Raw genomic sequence first — 17,847 nt, forward strand, 5'->3', positions numbered from 1 at the left:
TCATGCACTCCCTCCTGGAGTTGAAATCCTTCGACTCGCTCCCACAACGCCATAAACTCGAGGAGTGCTGGCCCCTCCATATCCGGACCAACGAAGTGCGCCCACGCGCCATTCGCTAATGCCTCGTTGACGTGGAGTTGCCGACGAACGCGTTTGGGAATCCTGGAGTAGATGGCATGTGCAACTTCCTCGATCATGTATCCTTCCAGCCACCTGTCCTCCCAGAACAAAGCCTGTCTACCGTCTCCGACCGTCATGTGCATCTCCGCGTTGCATAGCTGCCTAGCTGCTTTTGGCACCGATATGGTGAACTCACTCCGTGGTCTTGGGTTATCCGTCCGAGCGAGCCACGGCCATCTGGCTTGCATGGCGATGTTCATCCACTTTAGGTCTGGAATCCCTAGGCCACCTGCCCACTTGGGGGCGCATACAGCCGGCCATGCAACGGAGCAGTTTCCTCCGTTCGCCTCTGCTTTCCCACACCATAAGAACCCTCGCAAAATTTTGTTGATGGCCTTGATTATCTTGGTTGGGAGCTCCACCGCTAGCATCGCATGTATTGGCATTGACGATAGCACCGACTTGACAAGGAGTAGCCTCCACTCTTCGGCAGCGATGAAGCTCTCCATGTGGGTAGGCATGCCGCAATGTGATCCACCAGCCCCTGAAGCTGGGCTGCCGATTGCCGACGTATGGTCAATGGGAGCCCAAGATATCTTATCGGGAATCTCCCAAGTGAGCAACCAAGGGTGTCAACAACCACTTCTATTCGGTCTTGCGTGCACCTGATCGGTAGCGCAGCACTCTTGCGCAAGTTGGCCTTAAGGCCCGAGGCGGCAGCGAAAATATCCAAAATGAGTGAGCACACTCGTAAGTCCATCATGTGTGGTTTAAGAAATACCATGACGTCGTCCGCAAAGATTGACATCTTGTGCCGCAGTCCGGATGGTGCTAGAGGGGCAAGGAGGCCAAGCTCAGCCGCCCGATGGAAGAGCCATTGAAGTGGCTCCATGACTAGAAGAAAGAGCATTGGCGACATTGGGTTCCCCTGTCTCAGTCCACATTTGTTGTATATTGGCTTTCCTGGCACTCCATTGACTGTCTCAGTCCACACTTGTCGTATATTGGCTTTTCCCATTTATCAACCACCGCACGAAAACAAGTAAAAAAAAAGTTTACAAAGGACGACAAGGTCCGGCACGGCTATCCAGTTCATGAGCTCGACCTAAGCGAAACGACGAACTGGCAGCGTACCAGTGGAGGTGGGAGTTGACAAGTGAATTGAGAATTTGGAGGGGAGGGTTGCCGAACAGCCCCAGCGTCACCGCCGACGCCTCGACCCCGCGCGCCCCCGCTCCTGCTCGCCGAGCCCTCCCTCTCCAGATCTCCAGCCATGTACGGCGGCGGTAAGACTCGCCCCTGCCCCTGGTAAACCCTAAACCCTGGAGATCTCCCGCCCCGATCGCTCACTTTCGCTTTGTTCTCTCACCCGCAGACGAGGTCTCGGCGATCGTCATCGACGTGGGCTCCTACAGCTGCAAGGCGGGCTACGCTGGCGACGACACCCCCAAATGCGTCTTCCCCTCGGTGAGCTTCTGCTTCTGCTTGGGTCAGATTTTCTGTTTCTTCCGAGTGTCTCGTCGTGACCAGCCTGTTTTAGTTCATTCGTTGACCCGAGGGTGCTAAATCTGCGTGCATCGCAACCGTGGGAGTTTTGAGTGCTTCAAAATTTCCAAGTTTTCGAGCTATTTTAAGTCAAACGGCTTCGGATTCTGGTTCAAACATGGGGGCGCTAGCGTATCAGTTCATGATATTCTGGTCAAATCATAAACTTTGTACTCCCTCCGTCCGAAAATACTTGTCATCAAAATGGATAAAAAGGGATGTATCTGGAACTAATATACATCTAGATACATCCCTTTTTATTCATTTTGATGACAAGTATTTCCGGACGGAGGGAGTAACAGGCGCGCCCTACTCTGCAAATAATAGCTACATCAGTACTAGGTTGGACTCAGGCATTGAATCTATAGACTGCGATAAGATGCACATACCTGTCGGTTCCAGCGCAGCGTGTGCAATTTTTTTAATCTGTTGACAAGAAAGTTAGTTAATGATTCAGGCCTGTCTAATGGCCCAGATTTTCCAGTGTTATCTAGTGTGAGCCTTTCTTACATGCACCGCGAGTCAAATGCAAAAAACTGAATTTCAAGTGTTGAAAGTTTCTGCATTGTGAACTTGAGCTATTAGTTCTGGAGGTTAACTGTCGATCTCATGGGAACTTGGGAAATGGCACTGTTGTGTTTGAAATGTGAAGTTCAGTTTATCTGCAAGTTGTTGAGTTGGAGAATATTTCTGTCTCCCGTAGACTCTACAGTTAATGTTTTATTTTTGTTGTGTGAAGATTTACCCTCTGCAGTTAGTGGGGTTATTGGGCTAATTTTGCAGAGTGGCAGTAAATTGCTACTTTCACTCTGTTACTGATGAAATAAGCAAACTACTCATGTGATAACATTCAGAGAAAATGGGAAGTACTGTGTAAATTAGCACTAAGAAAATGGTTTGAATTTGGCCACTTTTGTTTGGGTTTAGCACGTTTTCTTCCCCTTTGCCTGAACAGTGCTTCGGTATTATGTTATTTTGTTGGTTCAAGGGTATGTGAGCTACCCAATCGGGACGTTTTGGCCAGTACAACTTATTGCACTCAGTATCTGGTTTTGATATGTTAAGGTTGTTGGTTCAATTGAACAAACGGGAGATACTGATGAAGCTAAGCCAGAAAAGGAGGCCGACTCTGGATCAGATCCTAAGAATGGATCCAAGCCTATGGATGTGGACAAAGCCAAGACAAAGCGCAAATTTTATCTAGGCCAAGAATTTGAATTCAGGAGGGATCATATGGAGGTTGGTGACTGCACATTCTGAGGGTGATTTGTTGCTCATGTATTTTATTAACTATTGCTTATTGGTTCTCTTCCCCTCCCCACTAAACAGGTGATCTCACCGCTGAAAGATGGAACAGTTATTGATTGGGAAGTTGTTGACAACATATGGAACCATGCTTTTAGGTAAAATTTGTTTACCTGCTTGATGCAGCTCTGAGCAATTTCTCCTCTTTAACATGGTTCATCGATAATCAGCAATGGCACCATTTGGATTATAATTAAGTTACTAGTTTAAGCTTAACAAGTTAGCATTCTGTGTTTATTTGCTATCGAGTGTACTGATTGTGAAATCTTTAGTTAGTTTGTAAGTATACAAGACATGATTCGTTGTTTACCCGCTTGTTTTATTTAATTTGTTGGGATGTTTAGACTTTTGTAACAGCTAAGGTTGATTAAGTACAGGCCTTTGCTCGTTATGATGCTATGTTATTTGTTGGAGTTGCTATTGCTTTGTTCCATTGTATTGTCACACTCACTTATTCTGTATTTCAGACGGCGGCTATTGATCAATCCTGAAGAGCATCCTATGCTGATAGCAGAACCATCTACAAACAGTGGACAGCAAAGAGAGAAGTATGTGTATATGTTCTGTGTTTAAAATATTTATATAGCTAACCCATATGAGTGCCTTCAAGCCTGACTCTTATTTTCCATGTTCTATAGAGCAGCTGAACTTATGTTTGAGAAGTACAAAGTGCCAGCGCTGTTCCTAGCAAAAAATGCAGTATGTCTCTCTCAGAAGCAATCCTTGATGCAATCGGTTTATTATTTTTAATTGTTGATTGGGTTGTCAGGTTCTCACATCTTTTGCATCTGGACGTGCTACATCTCTGGTGGTTGACTGGTCAGCATTTTCTTGATGGTGTTTTATCTCTGCAACCTGCTATTTTCCTTGTAGATAAATGAAGGCCCCTTTTTGCCACGTTAGCGCGATTAGTTTTTGAACAAGTGCACTGTGTTGTGGTGCCTTCTTGGTTCTCAGTCTCCTACTTTATATCTGAAGTATATTGTTCTTCACCAATATATGTTGCACATAGCATACAGATATTGTGGAGCAATTCATCCGGACAAGAAAATACTCATGACGAAGTTGGTTCTAACTGTTAATGCTAAAATTTCCATTTTCTCTGTGCCTGATGTGAGCACCTTAATCTGGTTTCTTGCTTAGATGACCTTCTCGAATTCTTAAGCATTTTATAAGCTGTGTCATTAGATTTTAACAAGCTGGTATTGAACATCGACTAATGATTTATTTCATCTTCATTTCAATGCTTTGGGTCTTTGTCATGAGAGAAATTGCTGTATTTTGACTGAGTGATCATTTTTGGTGCAGTGGTGGCGGGTCTACTGTGGTTTCTGCTGTGCATGATGGTTATGTGTTGCAAAAGGTATGTTATGATATTAATGTACTGATTTTCAAAGGGAAGTGTGCACTACACTACTTACCTGTATCTAATAGTGATCTGCCCCTTTTTACGTTGTACATTTCATTTGAAAGTGTGATTAATCCAACCTTCTCTTTAAAATTTGATAAAATAAGATGTCAAGTTGTATCATATGGACCCTGGCATACGTAACACTGACACCACTTTTGGCTTGTTTCTTCTGAAGCCTTTTTTTCTATTGTTTTGTTCACTCACTTGTTTTCACGTGGCAGTCTGCGGCAACTTCTCCAATTGGTGGTGAATTTTTAACTGACTGTATGATGAAAAGCTTGGAGAGCAAGGGCGTTGTTGTAAGCATTTTCTTTGTTAAGATAGCATACTAGCCCTTGCTGTATTTTCATATCCTGTTTGTTCACTTCTCAGATTAGGCCCAAGTATTCATTTAAGAAGAAGGAAGTGAGCCCTGGAGATTATAAGGTGTAATTTCTTTAACATTACGTTTGATATAAAAAAAAATTCTTGTTTGCTTGTGATTCCTTCGGACCAAGAGATAACTCTTTATACCATTCGATGTGCCCCTTTGTTGAAACGCCTTGTACCATTGGATGTGAGCTGGGCCGTTGGTATATTTGAAACCAACACACCAGCAAACAGAAGAGGGGCGACATATACAATATATTTATCTAACCATGGAAAAACGCCACGGGCTGGTGTCTGATCTCTAGGGGATCCATGTCTAACAAAAAAGGTGAGAGAGCCTGCAAGGTGGTCTCTCTACCTTCCCCTTGCTGAGTTCTTTTCTGCAACCCAATTAAGTTTTACCACATGGCATAGGTCTGTAGATAGACACTGAATACCATTTTGACATTTCCAATATCATAAAGTAACACCGTCCTGTTCATATCAATATTCGTAGATACATGAGCACTAGGTGGTTCTCTGACTAATATCTAGCCGGCCCTTCAAAATTTATTTAGTATCTTTCTTCCTATTTATGCGGTCTACCTAAGGTTCTGAATTTGTTGTGTTAATTAATTAATCATGGTTAATTTGTTACATTCGAAATTAATTAGCATTATGCTATTTTTCTTTCTAACCACGCAATTACAAGTACCTTTATTGTTATTCCCAAAAGGAGGGTCAAAATGGGTAGAATCGATATCAGTTCATAGACTTCTTTTAATAATTCCGATTTCGAGAAAGAATTGATAGTTTCTACCTCTACCCTATCTATTATCATTTCAACGATCAACTTCCCCCATAATAATATCTATACTACCTAATATTGTCATGATATCAGCCGATTTCATTTTTTTTAACTAACGGAGGAAGAATTTGCAAATTAATAAAACCGGGTGGACAAATTCTCCATCTCCAGGGGTATGCTTATACAGATGAAAACCTTAAGGATCACACTAGACGGATATAAGGGAAACTATGCAGTGTTTATTCTGTGAACCCATGTTTGTCTTTTTCAGGTTGTAGATCTTGATTTTCCAAACACGACGGATAGTTACAGGTTATACTGCATGGTATGTTCATTTGCAAATCTGTAATTCTTGTTTTGCTTTGTTGAATTTTGTCTGTATGCCTTTAATGGTTATGCTTACTCCGTATCACAGAGAGCCATCGCTAGCGACATCAAAGAGTCAGTTTGCAGAGTTCCAGATACCCCCTTTGATGGTATAACATTTAAAAAATACATTATTTCTGTGATTGTTTAGCTTTGCTATATTAATGCAGCTCGGATGATACTGTATCCACTATACTGACCTGCACAATCGGAGGAATATGCCAACTCAGTTGATCATTCATGAATCTTATATATGCATACAACCATAATATAGTTGGCTGCTTTTTATGCATATTGTCTGCCTGTCACCATTATTTTCATTCATTTGACTGATTTGACACGTCTGTTTGTGTGCTTTAAGCATTACCTTGCTTTGTGTTCCTCTTTTAGGTTCTGCTATTTACTTTCCCTGCTTTATTTTCATGCAGAAGTGGCATATGCAAATGTCCCTACAACTTCATATGAGCTTCCAGATGGGCAGTAAGTTATCAATATTATGTAGACACATACTTGTTTACAGCTAGATAGTTCTATTTTATTACCAAGTAGATTAAGAATATGGGTTAGTAGCTACTTTTCTGGATTGTATCCGATGCATCGTGCGCTCTTACTCCATCGTTCATGCCTCTTCACTTCAGTACACCCTACAAATGGACATGGCGAATTTCGTTGTTTACAAATTGACATAAAACCAGTATATCATAGCATTCAAAAATTGTAGTCTGGTAACCACAAAGTTTCAACTCAAATTCCGATGAAAAGCCACAGTTTACTTGGATCTGCTCATGTGCTGCATTTTAGTGGAGCCTCGAGTTGTAATTTAACAAATTTTGCAGCCTGGTAGACCATATCATGATTCAGCTACTACATTGATTGTATACTTATTTCATGTCCATTAAAAAAGTAGACATGGTATTTCGATTTTGGATGCACAATGCACCTAAAAGGTGCTGGGGTTCTGATCTCCACTTTCTCTATTTCTGTTGCTGTAATTTTCTGGTAAATATGTTGTTCGTACTGTTTAAGACCTTATAACTTATTTATGTTATATCTGAGCAGAACTATTGAAGTTGGTGCAGATAGATTCAAGATTCCTGACATTTTGTTCAACCCATATCTTTCTCAGGTGAGCGAGAAAAGTATAATTTCCTGTGTGCATGTATGTTAATTGGTCAGGATTTGTGCTAGTGGTAGATCACACTATCCAGGAGCCGAACAAGTTCATTGCTTTCTTCTTCATTAGATGCTATTAATATTCAAAAAAAAATCTTTTGGACCTAGCTGACTTGTCTTCCTCACGAATTAACTTCTGATCAACAGACTATTCCTGGCATCGATGGATTTGGAGATTCCACTTCAATTCGCGGACTTCCACGAATGGTGAGTTAAGTTATGGGTCACTATACAGTTGTGCAGCCTGGACAATTCTTTATGTTAATGAATGCCGCCACCATTGTCTTTCATCAGGTCCTTGACAGTGTAAATAGGTGTGATGTTGACATTCGCAAGGAATTACTCAGCAACATCTTGGTAAAGACATTATCAAGTGCTGCATTTTGCTACTCTCTAAATGTTCCCGTGCACAAGCTTAGTGAATGAATCTCGTATAACATTACAACATAATTTTTAATTCTCCTGTTATGTTTTGTTAATACTTAATACAACTCTAACATCTGCAAACTTGTATTCTGGATAGCTTTCTGGTGGCTCGTCATCAATCCTGCAGATAAAAGAACGCCTAGAAAAAGAAGTACTGGAGGTAAAAGAACTGAACAAGATAGGATAAGTCACTTATGCTTTATATTTTCACCGTTTCCACATATATTTCATTTTAGAATATGAGGATTCGTCAACCACTAGCATACACAGAAGCATTTAGACTTCTCACATAGAAATGATAGCAGGTTTGTCATGAAAAGTATTTTTACATTATTTTTCCTCATATAATGACATCAATTTTGCTATAGAGGTAGTGACATTATAGTTAGGCATGTATTTTTTTCTTTCTTTGAAGCTTTGCTTTTATTAATCAATTCAATAACTTATTTGCTTTTACGAACTCAATTCATGCTTTAGACAAGCTTTCCACCTTATTTCCGCGAACTTCGTCGGAAATAGAAGATTAAAATGGATCTCGTTGAATATTTTGTTAGTGACTACTGACTACAGTGATTACAATGGTTACTTAGTCTTGATTTTGTTAGTGACTGTTAATAATGGTTCCTTAGTCTTTGATTTTGCTGGTTAGCGAACAGTGATTACAATGTTGTGACTAAAGTCTAAAGCTGCTTTATTATGTTCCCTGAATCTCTGCAGGGTTATTCTTATTTTTTAACTCAATGATTGCAGGAGTCCCCTCAAAATGCTCGCGTAAAGGTTTTGGCAAGTGGAAGTTCAATGGAGAGGCGTTTCAGGTTAGACGCTATATTTGCTTGTCATTGTATGCAGTGGCTATATTCAATGGATCCCGTGAGAAGCAGAGCAGTTTGAATGATTGCGTATGTCATTGTGTTGCCACTAGAAAGTAAAACTGTATTTGCTGTATTAATTATTCCGAGTAGCTTTAACACATATTGTCGTGGCCCTGTAATTGGCTGAAAACATGCTTATCATCATGCCAGTAAAACTTATCGGGGCCATAGGGTGTGAATGGGTCCGAGGGAGACTGATTCTGTCTGTTCGAGATTCATCTTTTAGATAGACGTTCATTGACAAGGCTGATATATATATCTGTAATTTGAGTGCAGTGTTTGGATTGGAGGGAGCATTCTTGCATCTCTCGGGTCGTTCCAGCAAATGTGGTTCTCCAAAGCAGAGTAAGTTTGGGTTGATATTCTAGGGTCTGTTTGCCCTGCCCGTTGCCAACACCTAACAACATTTTCTTGTATGCATCTCGCAAACAGGTACGAGGAGCATGGCGTTTCCTATATCCAGAGGAAATGCCCATGAAATGGTTCAACATGCTGCCTGAGCAGAGGTTTGTGCTGCCGAAAGATGTAGTATGTGGGCAACAGTTAGATGCACCTTGTTGTTATCTGGGGATGTTTATTCTTGTGATGACTAAATTAGTTTTGAGGCGTGCGCAGCGCAAGTTGAGGACAAGCCTAGCTGATACTTTGCCATTGATGATAGATAGTAGCAGTTCATGTGCTGATTTTTTCGTCCGATGTACCGAGTACTGTATTATGCAACGAGTTACTCTCATGTACTATCCGGGAGTGAAGTCTTTAGCCATCTTTTTTTCGGACAAACGAAGTCTTTAGCCATCTTGTTACGCAGCTGCAACTGATGTACTACATCTACGTTAGCCACGTGAAAACGGTTATTGAACTTACTGTTATAGGTGGCCGTTGTGGATTTTCCGGCGTTTGTGGCGCTAGGAGCGTGATGTACATGCGCCCTGAGCAAATTATTAAAGAATGAGAAAGTAAAAAGAAAATAGGGGAATCCTATTTGCCGCTCGCTGTTTTGGGAACCTTCTAGAGGTTCACAGCTGGTTTTTTCTGGTTTTGGGAAACTTCTAGAAGGTTCCTTGAATTGGTTTTTTCTTTATTCTGTTTTTTCTATTTTCTTTTTTCTTTTCTTTTTCTCTCATTTTCCTTTTTCTTTTTTTTCATTTGTCTCTATTTTCATAATGTTCGTGGTTTAATGAAAAATGTTCATAATTTTATTCATGAATTTGAAATTTGTTCGTGTTCAAAATTTTGTTCACAATTCAAAAATGTTCACGCTTTTCAAAATTTATTCGCAGATTCAAAAATTGTTCACAATTTTATATTTTTGTTCGCGAATTTGAAATTTATTCATGTTTTAAAATTTGTTCACAATTAGAGAAAAAAAATGCGGTTTCAAAATTTGTTCAAAATTCAAAAAATGTTCACAGCATTATAATTTTGTTCACGAATTTGAAATTTGTTCACGTTTCATAATTTGTTCACAATTCGAAAAATGTTCGCAGTTTCAAAATTTGTTCGCAGATTTGAAAAATGATCGCCGTTTTATAATTTTGTTCACGAATTTGAATTTATTCATGTTTCAAAATTTGTTCACAATTCGAAAAATATTCACATTTTTTGTTTGCAAATTTGAAATTTGTTCATGTTTCAAAATTTGTTCACAATTCGAAAAATGTGCGGTTTCAAAATTTATTCACATTTCAAAAAATGTTCACGGTTTCATAATTTTTTTTACCTTTACAAATTTTGTTCTGGGATTACAAAATTGTTCCCATATCAAAACATTGTTCATGATTTTCGAAAATGTGGCAGTTTTTGAAAAAATTGTTCATGGTATTCAAAAGTAGTTGCGTTTCACAAAACATTCAGGTTTTTATTTTCGAAAAATGCGTTTGAAATTTTGAAAAAAAATCGAATTTGCGCTCGGCAGTTCGTTCTTAAAGGTTTGTGCTGTATTTTGAGCATTAAAGCTTGCTAGCTCCACTGATAGTAGCGCATTGACGCTAGGACGAGATCCTCAGTTCGATACCCGCTCGACGCTTTTATTTTTGTGCTACAGTTCTCGATTGGGCCTTATTTTCGAGCTACAGTTCTCAATCGGGCCGACCCAGGCGTAGACCCCCTGTGCGTGCGAGCGACAACCTGCCGCAGAGAGCGGCAGGTACGAGCTCCCAGAAAAGAGAACTATAAGCGCGACAACAGTCTAGACACATTTGGGCCTCAAACGCGAATAATCCAAATTAGCCTAGATTGTCCTGTCGTTTGAAATCCCCTAGCCCGCAAACAAACCAGAGGAAGCTCTTGCGGTGTGGACGTTCATCGCATCAAACTCCTGACATATCGGATACACTCAAAACACCACCTGGAGCCAGTGCAATTTCACAATCCGGCATTGTTTTCGCGCTAAACCCATTCTTCTCCGCCCCGATAGCCATCACATTCGCTCGTTTCACCGTCCAGTTGCCGCGATGAATTCATTGGGGATGCCCATGGAATGGTTCTTCGACCCTTCGGATCTGGAGAAGACCGTGTGCACGGTCGTGGCCACGGAATGGCAAGGGCGGCATGTGAAGGTGAGGGAGAAGAAGGCGATGGCAGACACTTAGGCCGAAGCTCCTCCTGCAAAGAGGACCAACGCAACGATGCCGCTTGGGCAATCGCACCCCGCGCCCCTCCAAGTACAAGCCACCGTACCACTACGTCAACCATCTCAACGGTCAGCCGGACACGCAGTAATCACCACTTCGCCGCCTCCTGACACCATTCATCGTATGTCGCCGGCACCAACACTGACTACGTGTTCAAAGAGTCGCAGTTGCCACAACTCGTCCCGTCGCAGTTTCCATCCGAGGAGCCCTCATCCGGGAGTGCCCGACCACTGTACGTTCGAATGCCCCCCGCCCCCCCAAGCTTGACGGCACCCATCGATGATACGATGATGGACATGATCTACAACGGCGGCGGCCACAAGGACAAACAAGACGAGGACAACTACTGCTCGTGCTGGACCAAGAGACGCCAACGGATACCCAACAACCCGGGTCGTACATGGCTAATGCGGATGCAAAGAAGAGAGGTTCAACGTACTCAGAGAAAGAGAATGAATTGTTGTGCTTGGCATGTTGGGGCATGAGTGCTGATCCATTTCAAGGTACGGTGTAAAAAGGCGCATTTTTTTGGCAAAATATGCATGATTTTGTGAGCAAAAATACTACCCCTCCCCCCCCCCCCCCCCCCCCCACACACACACACATAAAAAACAAAGAAATGATCCATGAACACAATGCGAAGTCGGTAGACCATCAATGGCACAACATTTAACATGAGGTCAACAAGTATTGTGGCGCGTATACACAAATACACAACCGATGGACAAGTGGCACATCACTCCTCGACCTCGTAAGTTTGCTTTGTGTTGCTCTATGCGTTTGGTAATTGGATTGATTGCCTCTATGTTACAACTTACTCCCTCCGTTCCAAATATAGTGCTTCCTCTATTCCCGTGCCTCAAATTTGGCCATAAATTTAACCAATGAGACCGACTATGGCGGGAGCAAAAGTTATACCAGTGAATTCGTATTCAATAGAGGTTTTCAATTATATAATGTTTTCTCCCGCCGCAGTCGGTCTCGTTGGTTAAATTTATGGTCAAAGTTGGACCTCGATAAACGCGAGCACACTATATTTTGAAATGGAGGGAGTATTGATTATGTCGTTCTCTTGCTTTGCTAGCCAAACTGGGCCACCGCCTTGTACCACAAGACCAAGGGGCAATCCATTGACGTTGATGCCTTATTGGTTCAAGTTGAATGGACAAAGCAAGTGGGCATCCATTACCCATTTCGATAAGACCACCGACGCCAAAGCTGATGACGATGATGTTGGGTCAACCATCGGAGGGCTTGCACCGGCCACCCGTGTGGCTAAGTCGATGGGGGAGGAAATAGGAGGCTGACAAGGAGAAGCAAGAAGTGGTGACGACCAAGATGTCAGACAAGTTCGATGACATCGTGGTAGAGAAGGAGGAGGCATGTGTCAAACTAGTGATATGAAGGAGGAAAATAAGATGGAGAGATTTGACACGTTCATGGAGATGCAAAATAAGAAGCTTAAGCTCGAGGAGAGGAAGATTGCTATCAAAGTCGCTTCCGAGGAGCGAAGTTTGTTGTTCCTGAAGGTGTCAGACTTGGATATCGATACAGTGAAGTTTGGTCAAGACTTCCATACTATCATATACAAATGTTTTACGCAAAAGGAGGGTGAAAAGAAGTCAGAAAATTGAGGTATTTGACATGGACAACGATCGGAGGCGTTTTGGGATTGATGGATGTAAAAACATTCTTAAACATCCAATGGTTTTAGTACTAGTTGCACTTATTTGCAACTATTAAAATGTACTGTTGAATTGCTATTTATTATCTAGATAAACTTGTTAAAGGGAAGAGAATGTTAGAGAATAATGGACATTTGGCGAGACCCGTTAAATGACCTTTCTTCAATTGGATGTTTGTGAACACGTTCAAACGTGTCCACATATATTTCGGAGGCGCGGCATTAGGCTCAGCCTGACCTGATGGATGCAATGTTGGCATGTTTGCCTACCTGCATTGCATTAAATTTTTGACCCGCACGAACCTTAAAGCACCGTTGGACCTGGCTATAGAGGAACGCTCGGATGGACTGTTTCCAACAAGTCAGGCTCAAGCGATGCAATCAAGCTGAAGTGGGTGGGTCTGGTGACACAGTTAGGTGCGAGCTGGTACGGACATGTGGAGACCTGTACGTGAGTTTGCACATGTTCTACTTTAATCTCTTTTATCTAACCCCTTCTAATCTACGCAACAGTGCTTTGATTCAACATAAGTTGTACATGAAAAAGATGGACACTCATGTTGTGATTTCATTTAGACAATTGGTTCATAGTATTGTTGATTATAAATGTTCAATTTTGTGTTCATGTTTAGAGCTTTTACACATCTTTTTTACTAAATTCTACTAGACTGTGCAGATGTTATCTAGCTTTGCATGTGGTATGATTTTACTCGGATTCCTTAATTTTCTTCACCTAGTCCCTTCTAATCTACACAACGGTATTTTGATTCGAGATAAGTTGTACATGAAAAGGATGCACATCGACGTTGTGGTTCCATTCTGGTGATTGGTTCTTAGTTTCGTTAACTGTAAATATTGAACTTTGTGTTCATGTTTCGAGCTATATTGGACGGTTTTTGTCAAATATGTCATGCAAGGTTGAAATTTCCTTTGACCAGTAGCTTCATCTCGCTGTTTCACACAACTTTCGTGTTGTGAGTTCTCTATTTCAATGTCTATGGACGAGTAGATGTATACCTTCCGGTTGCACTATGCTAAGTTGTTCACGTGTGGAAATTCATTGCACACGCCCGACCATTTGAAATTTTCTTTGACCACTAGCTTCATCTCATTATTTCATAAAACTTTCATACTGTACATATTTTTGTTTCAACTCACTTACACGAATATATACACACCTATCTACTCTGCTGCAACCTCTGTTCATGTGTAGCCATTAACTCATAATCGAGCCAATTCACACCGAATGCATGTAAACAAGCAAGTGCAGTGCATCGGCCCAGCCTTGCGCATGCATCCAAACGCCAGGGAAAATTGCTTACCGAACACAGAAAGGCCGTCTACAAAGTTACCAGACTATGTGCACAACATGATTTTTAACCTGTATCCATTATGTCCCAATTGAGTCACAGATACTGATAGGCCAAAAATGATAGAGTTTATCAAACGCCTCCTTGATTTATTTAGTTTTTCTTTTGAAAAAAAATGCCTCCTTGATGCATTTGTTCCGCAACTCCGCCGGCGAGTCCGGTCCGAGGTTGCGGAGCGAGGGCGAGCGTCGTAGACGAAATAGTCGAACACGCGAAAGTAAATGACACAGAGAGATATGGAGGAGACCAGCTTTATTAATCAATCATCAGCAATTACAATGATGGCTCCTCGTTGCTTTATATAGGGGAAAAGGGTCAAGGGATAAGTACCCACTTAACGTAAAGTGGGGGAAACGGGAGGGGCTAGCCCGTGCGATACGCACGAGGCCGCCGCCACCCCTGGTGGCCCCGGTTTCCCAACACTCCCCCTTGGGTAATTATCCGTATATCCATGCCTCAAAACTCCGAAAAACCCAGTGGGAAAAAATATGGAGAAAGAGCACACAGTATACATTGTTGTATTGCACGAATTGCCTCGTCAAAAACCTCGTGTGAGAAACATCAGGAAAACTCACTCAAGGAAAAAAAGAGTACAATCCACTCAACCATCAAGTTGAGTACTCGATCATCAGGATTGAGATTTTAGCGACGAGCTTGTGAAGTTTCTCCCCCTGAACCTTGCATCTCTCTAAATCTCATCATACCGATTCCACGCACACACCTCTCTAAGGTTGATGCCGGTAATGATTTAGTGAACATATCAGCAAGATTGTCACATGACTTAGTATGCAAAACTCTCACCTCGTTCAACTGTTGCAGCTCATGTGCATAGAAGAACTTGTGACTAATATGCTTTGTGAGGTTACTCTTCACATAACCCATCTGGACTTGTGCAACACAAGCAGCATTATCTTCATAGATAATGGTAGGGGTTTGTACGGTGTTCAGCCCACATGTCTGCTGAATGTGGCCGATCATCCGCCGAAGTGATACACACTCTTTTGACGATTCGAATAGTGTCATGATTTCCGAGTGGTTCGTGGAAGTCGACACAAGTGTTTGCTTGGACGATTTCCAGGAAAACGCAGTTCCACCACAAAGGAAAACATATCCAGTCTGCGATTTGCAATCATGCGGGTCCGATAGGTACCCAGCATCGGCATAGCCTATAATAGATAGGTCTTGATTTATTTTATAAAACAGGCCAAGATCTTTGGTCCCTTGCAGGTAACGGAAGACGTCCTTGACACCTTTCCAATGCCTCTTGGTAGGTTCAGAACTGTACCGGGCAAGCAAACTAACGGCGAACGCAATGTCTGGCCGTGTACAATTTGCGAGGTACATGAGTGCTCCAACTGCACTCAGGTAAGGAACCTCTGGTCCCAGAGTTTCCTCCCCCTCTTCCTTTGGCCTGAACGGGTCCTTGTCTGGCTGTAAAGATCTTCCGACCATCGGGGTCTTAGAAGGATATGCCTTATCAAATCCAAATCTTTCTAACACCTTCTGGGTGTAGGCCGACTGGTGCACTAGAATCCCATCAGGGGAATGTTCAAGTTGCATACCTAGACAGAACTTGGTTTTACCCAAATCCTTCATCTCGAATTCCGACATCAGGTAGGAACTCGCTTCCTCAATATCCTCAGGTGTACCGATTATGTTTAAATCGTCCACGTACACCGAGATTATACAGAATCCATCTTGGGATCGCCGTATAAAAACACATGGGCAATCTTTATTGCTCGTGTAGCCCTTCTCATGAAGGAAATCACTTAAGCGATTGTACCACATTCTACCAGACTGTCTGAGTCCGTACAGTGCCTTTTGAAGTTGAACACTGTATAGACCCCTGTTTGCTCTATCATGATTCGGAACAGGGATACCTTCTGGAACCTTCATGTATATGTTCGAATCCAAGTTACCATATAGGTAAGCAGTGACAACATCCATTAGTTTCATTTTCAAGCCCATGTTTACTGCCATCGAGATCAAGTATCTAAAGGTAACTCCATCCATGACTGGGGAATAAGTCTCCTCAAAATCGACACCTGGTCGTTGAGTGAACCCTTGAGCAACGAGCCTTGCTTTGTACCGTACTACCTTATTATTTTCATCTCTCTTTCGAACAAAAACCCACCTATGGCCGACAGGGCGAATGTGGGGAGGAGTTCGACAAACTGGTCCGAACACCTTCCTTTTGTTGAGAGATAATAATTCGGCAGTAATTGCCTGCTGCCAATCTTTCCAATCCAACCTTTTCTTGCAATCAGCGAGCGTGTTAGGCTCAGGGTCAAGATCTATGATTGAGGCAATTTTCGTAGCAAAGTTGATGTCGACAATCACCGTTGCTCGGTTCAGGGACTCCCTCGTATAAATATAATTTATGACCATTTCGTCATGGAGCGCATCTGGCGCAAACACTTGCTCTACCAAATTTCCCATTATGGGAGCAAGGTCCTTTAGATTTCCCGCGCCGATGTGTGCACTCACATCTCCGCTGGGTGTTTCCCCTATGGGAAAGTTTAAGTCCGGAATTTCGTGCACTGAATTTTCCGTACTTGTGCCAGGTCTCGATTGGCTCCCCGTTTCAATTTGGGGTACTTTGGCGACAGGCTGTGATAAATCTCTCTTAACCTTTTTCGTCGGGCGTCCCCGAGTACTTGGGATTTGAGAAGCCGGATTTCTCGTCCTTTTAGGCCTTTGGACGGGAGTGGGTATACCATCATTTTTCTTCGGTATTCCAACCCTTTCCGGTGCATTGCGCGCGTGCACATGCTATTTTGTCACAGTCTTTAAGTCACTAAAGTGGTCGGGCAGTTGATTTGCTAAAGACTGCAAATCTATTATCTTTTGGACTTCTCTCTCAGTCTCAGTAGTGCGCGGGTCATGAGCGTGGATCCCCGTGGCCTGCCACGTGATTTCTCGACTTTTAGCATCAAGGGGTTGATTCTCTCCCCCTAAAGTCGGGAAAAGATCCTCGTCAAAAATGCAATCAGCAAAACGAGCCGTGTGACAGTCACCTGTCATGGGGTCCAGATACCTGATTATGGACACAGTCTCATAACCAACGTATATCCCCGACTTACGGAGCGGGCCCATCGCCGATCGCTGAGGGGGTGGTATTGGTACATATACCTGGCAACCGAACCTACGAAGGTGGGAAATTTTCGGTGCCGACCCTTGCGCAAGTTGAACAGGAGAGTGGATGTTGTAGGCCGACGGTCGAAAGTTGATGAGATTAGCCGCGTGTAACACCGCGTGGCCCCAACATGTAGTTGGTAAATTACAACCCTGAAGGAGCGGTCGGGCAATGAATTTAATTCTTTTAATCAATGCCTCGGCAAGTCCATTTTGTGTATGAACATGTGGTACCGAGTGCTCAACTTTGATTCCCATTGCCATGCAATAGTCATCGAACGCCTTTGAAGTAAATTCTCCGGCGTTGTCCATTCAAATAGACTTTATACGATAATCCGGAAAATTATTCCTCATTTGTATGATCTGTGAGATCAATTTTGCAAAGGCATGGTTCCTTGTTGACAGCAGGCAAACATTGGACCATTTAGAGGAAGCATCAATGAGCACCATGAAGTACCGAAACGGCCCCGTGAGGGGCTGAATTGGACCGCGTATGTCCCCTTGGATACGTTCCAAGAACGCGGGGATTTCATCCCTCACCTTGAGGGGCGATGACCTAATGACTAACTTCCCCTTAGCGCATGCGGAGCACACGAAATCATCGGGATTCAGGAAGTTCTTCACGTTAACATTATGGCCATGTGAGTTGTT

The 17,847-nt window shown here is 42.6% G+C and overlaps 1 protein-coding gene across 1 annotated transcript; it reads left to right on the forward strand.

Moving 5' to 3' along the window:
* The first annotated feature begins 1,118 nt into the window (after positions 1–1,118).
* LOC109762376 (actin-related protein 4) lies at positions 1,119–9,154 on the forward strand. The gene is made up of 20 exons (XM_020321230.4): positions 1,119–1,406; positions 1,496–1,587; positions 2,731–2,904; positions 2,995–3,068; positions 3,438–3,518; positions 3,609–3,669; positions 3,740–3,789; positions 4,279–4,333; positions 4,603–4,680; positions 4,754–4,807; positions 5,809–5,862; positions 5,953–6,013; positions 6,332–6,383; positions 6,963–7,029; positions 7,224–7,283; positions 7,371–7,433; positions 7,600–7,662; positions 8,253–8,317; positions 8,651–8,719; positions 8,807–9,154. The coding sequence occupies exons 1-20, from the start codon at positions 1,394–1,396 to the stop codon at positions 8,850–8,852; spliced, it is 1,332 nt and encodes a 443-aa protein (XP_020176819.1). The 5' UTR covers positions 1,119–1,393; the 3' UTR covers positions 8,853–9,154.
* Positions 9,155–17,847: the final 8,693 nt, after the last annotated feature.

The sequence above is a fragment of the Aegilops tauschii genome, chromosome 6 (genome assembly GCF_002575655.3).
Source record: "Aegilops tauschii subsp. strangulata cultivar AL8/78 chromosome 6, Aet v6.0, whole genome shotgun sequence".
In the NCBI taxonomy this organism is placed as follows: Eukaryota; Viridiplantae; Streptophyta; class Magnoliopsida; order Poales; family Poaceae; genus Aegilops; species Aegilops tauschii.

Excerpts from the sequence above, each read along its gene's own strand:
- LOC109762376 (XM_020321230.4), top strand. Across the intron at positions 3,069-3,437 it reads ATATGGAACCATGCTTTTAG|ACGGCGGCTATTGATCAATC; the intron begins GTAAAATTTGTT and ends TCTGTATTTCAG. Across the intron at positions 7,663-8,252 it reads TAGAAAAAGAAGTACTGGAG|GAGTCCCCTCAAAATGCTCG; the intron begins GTAAAAGAACTG and ends CAATGATTGCAG.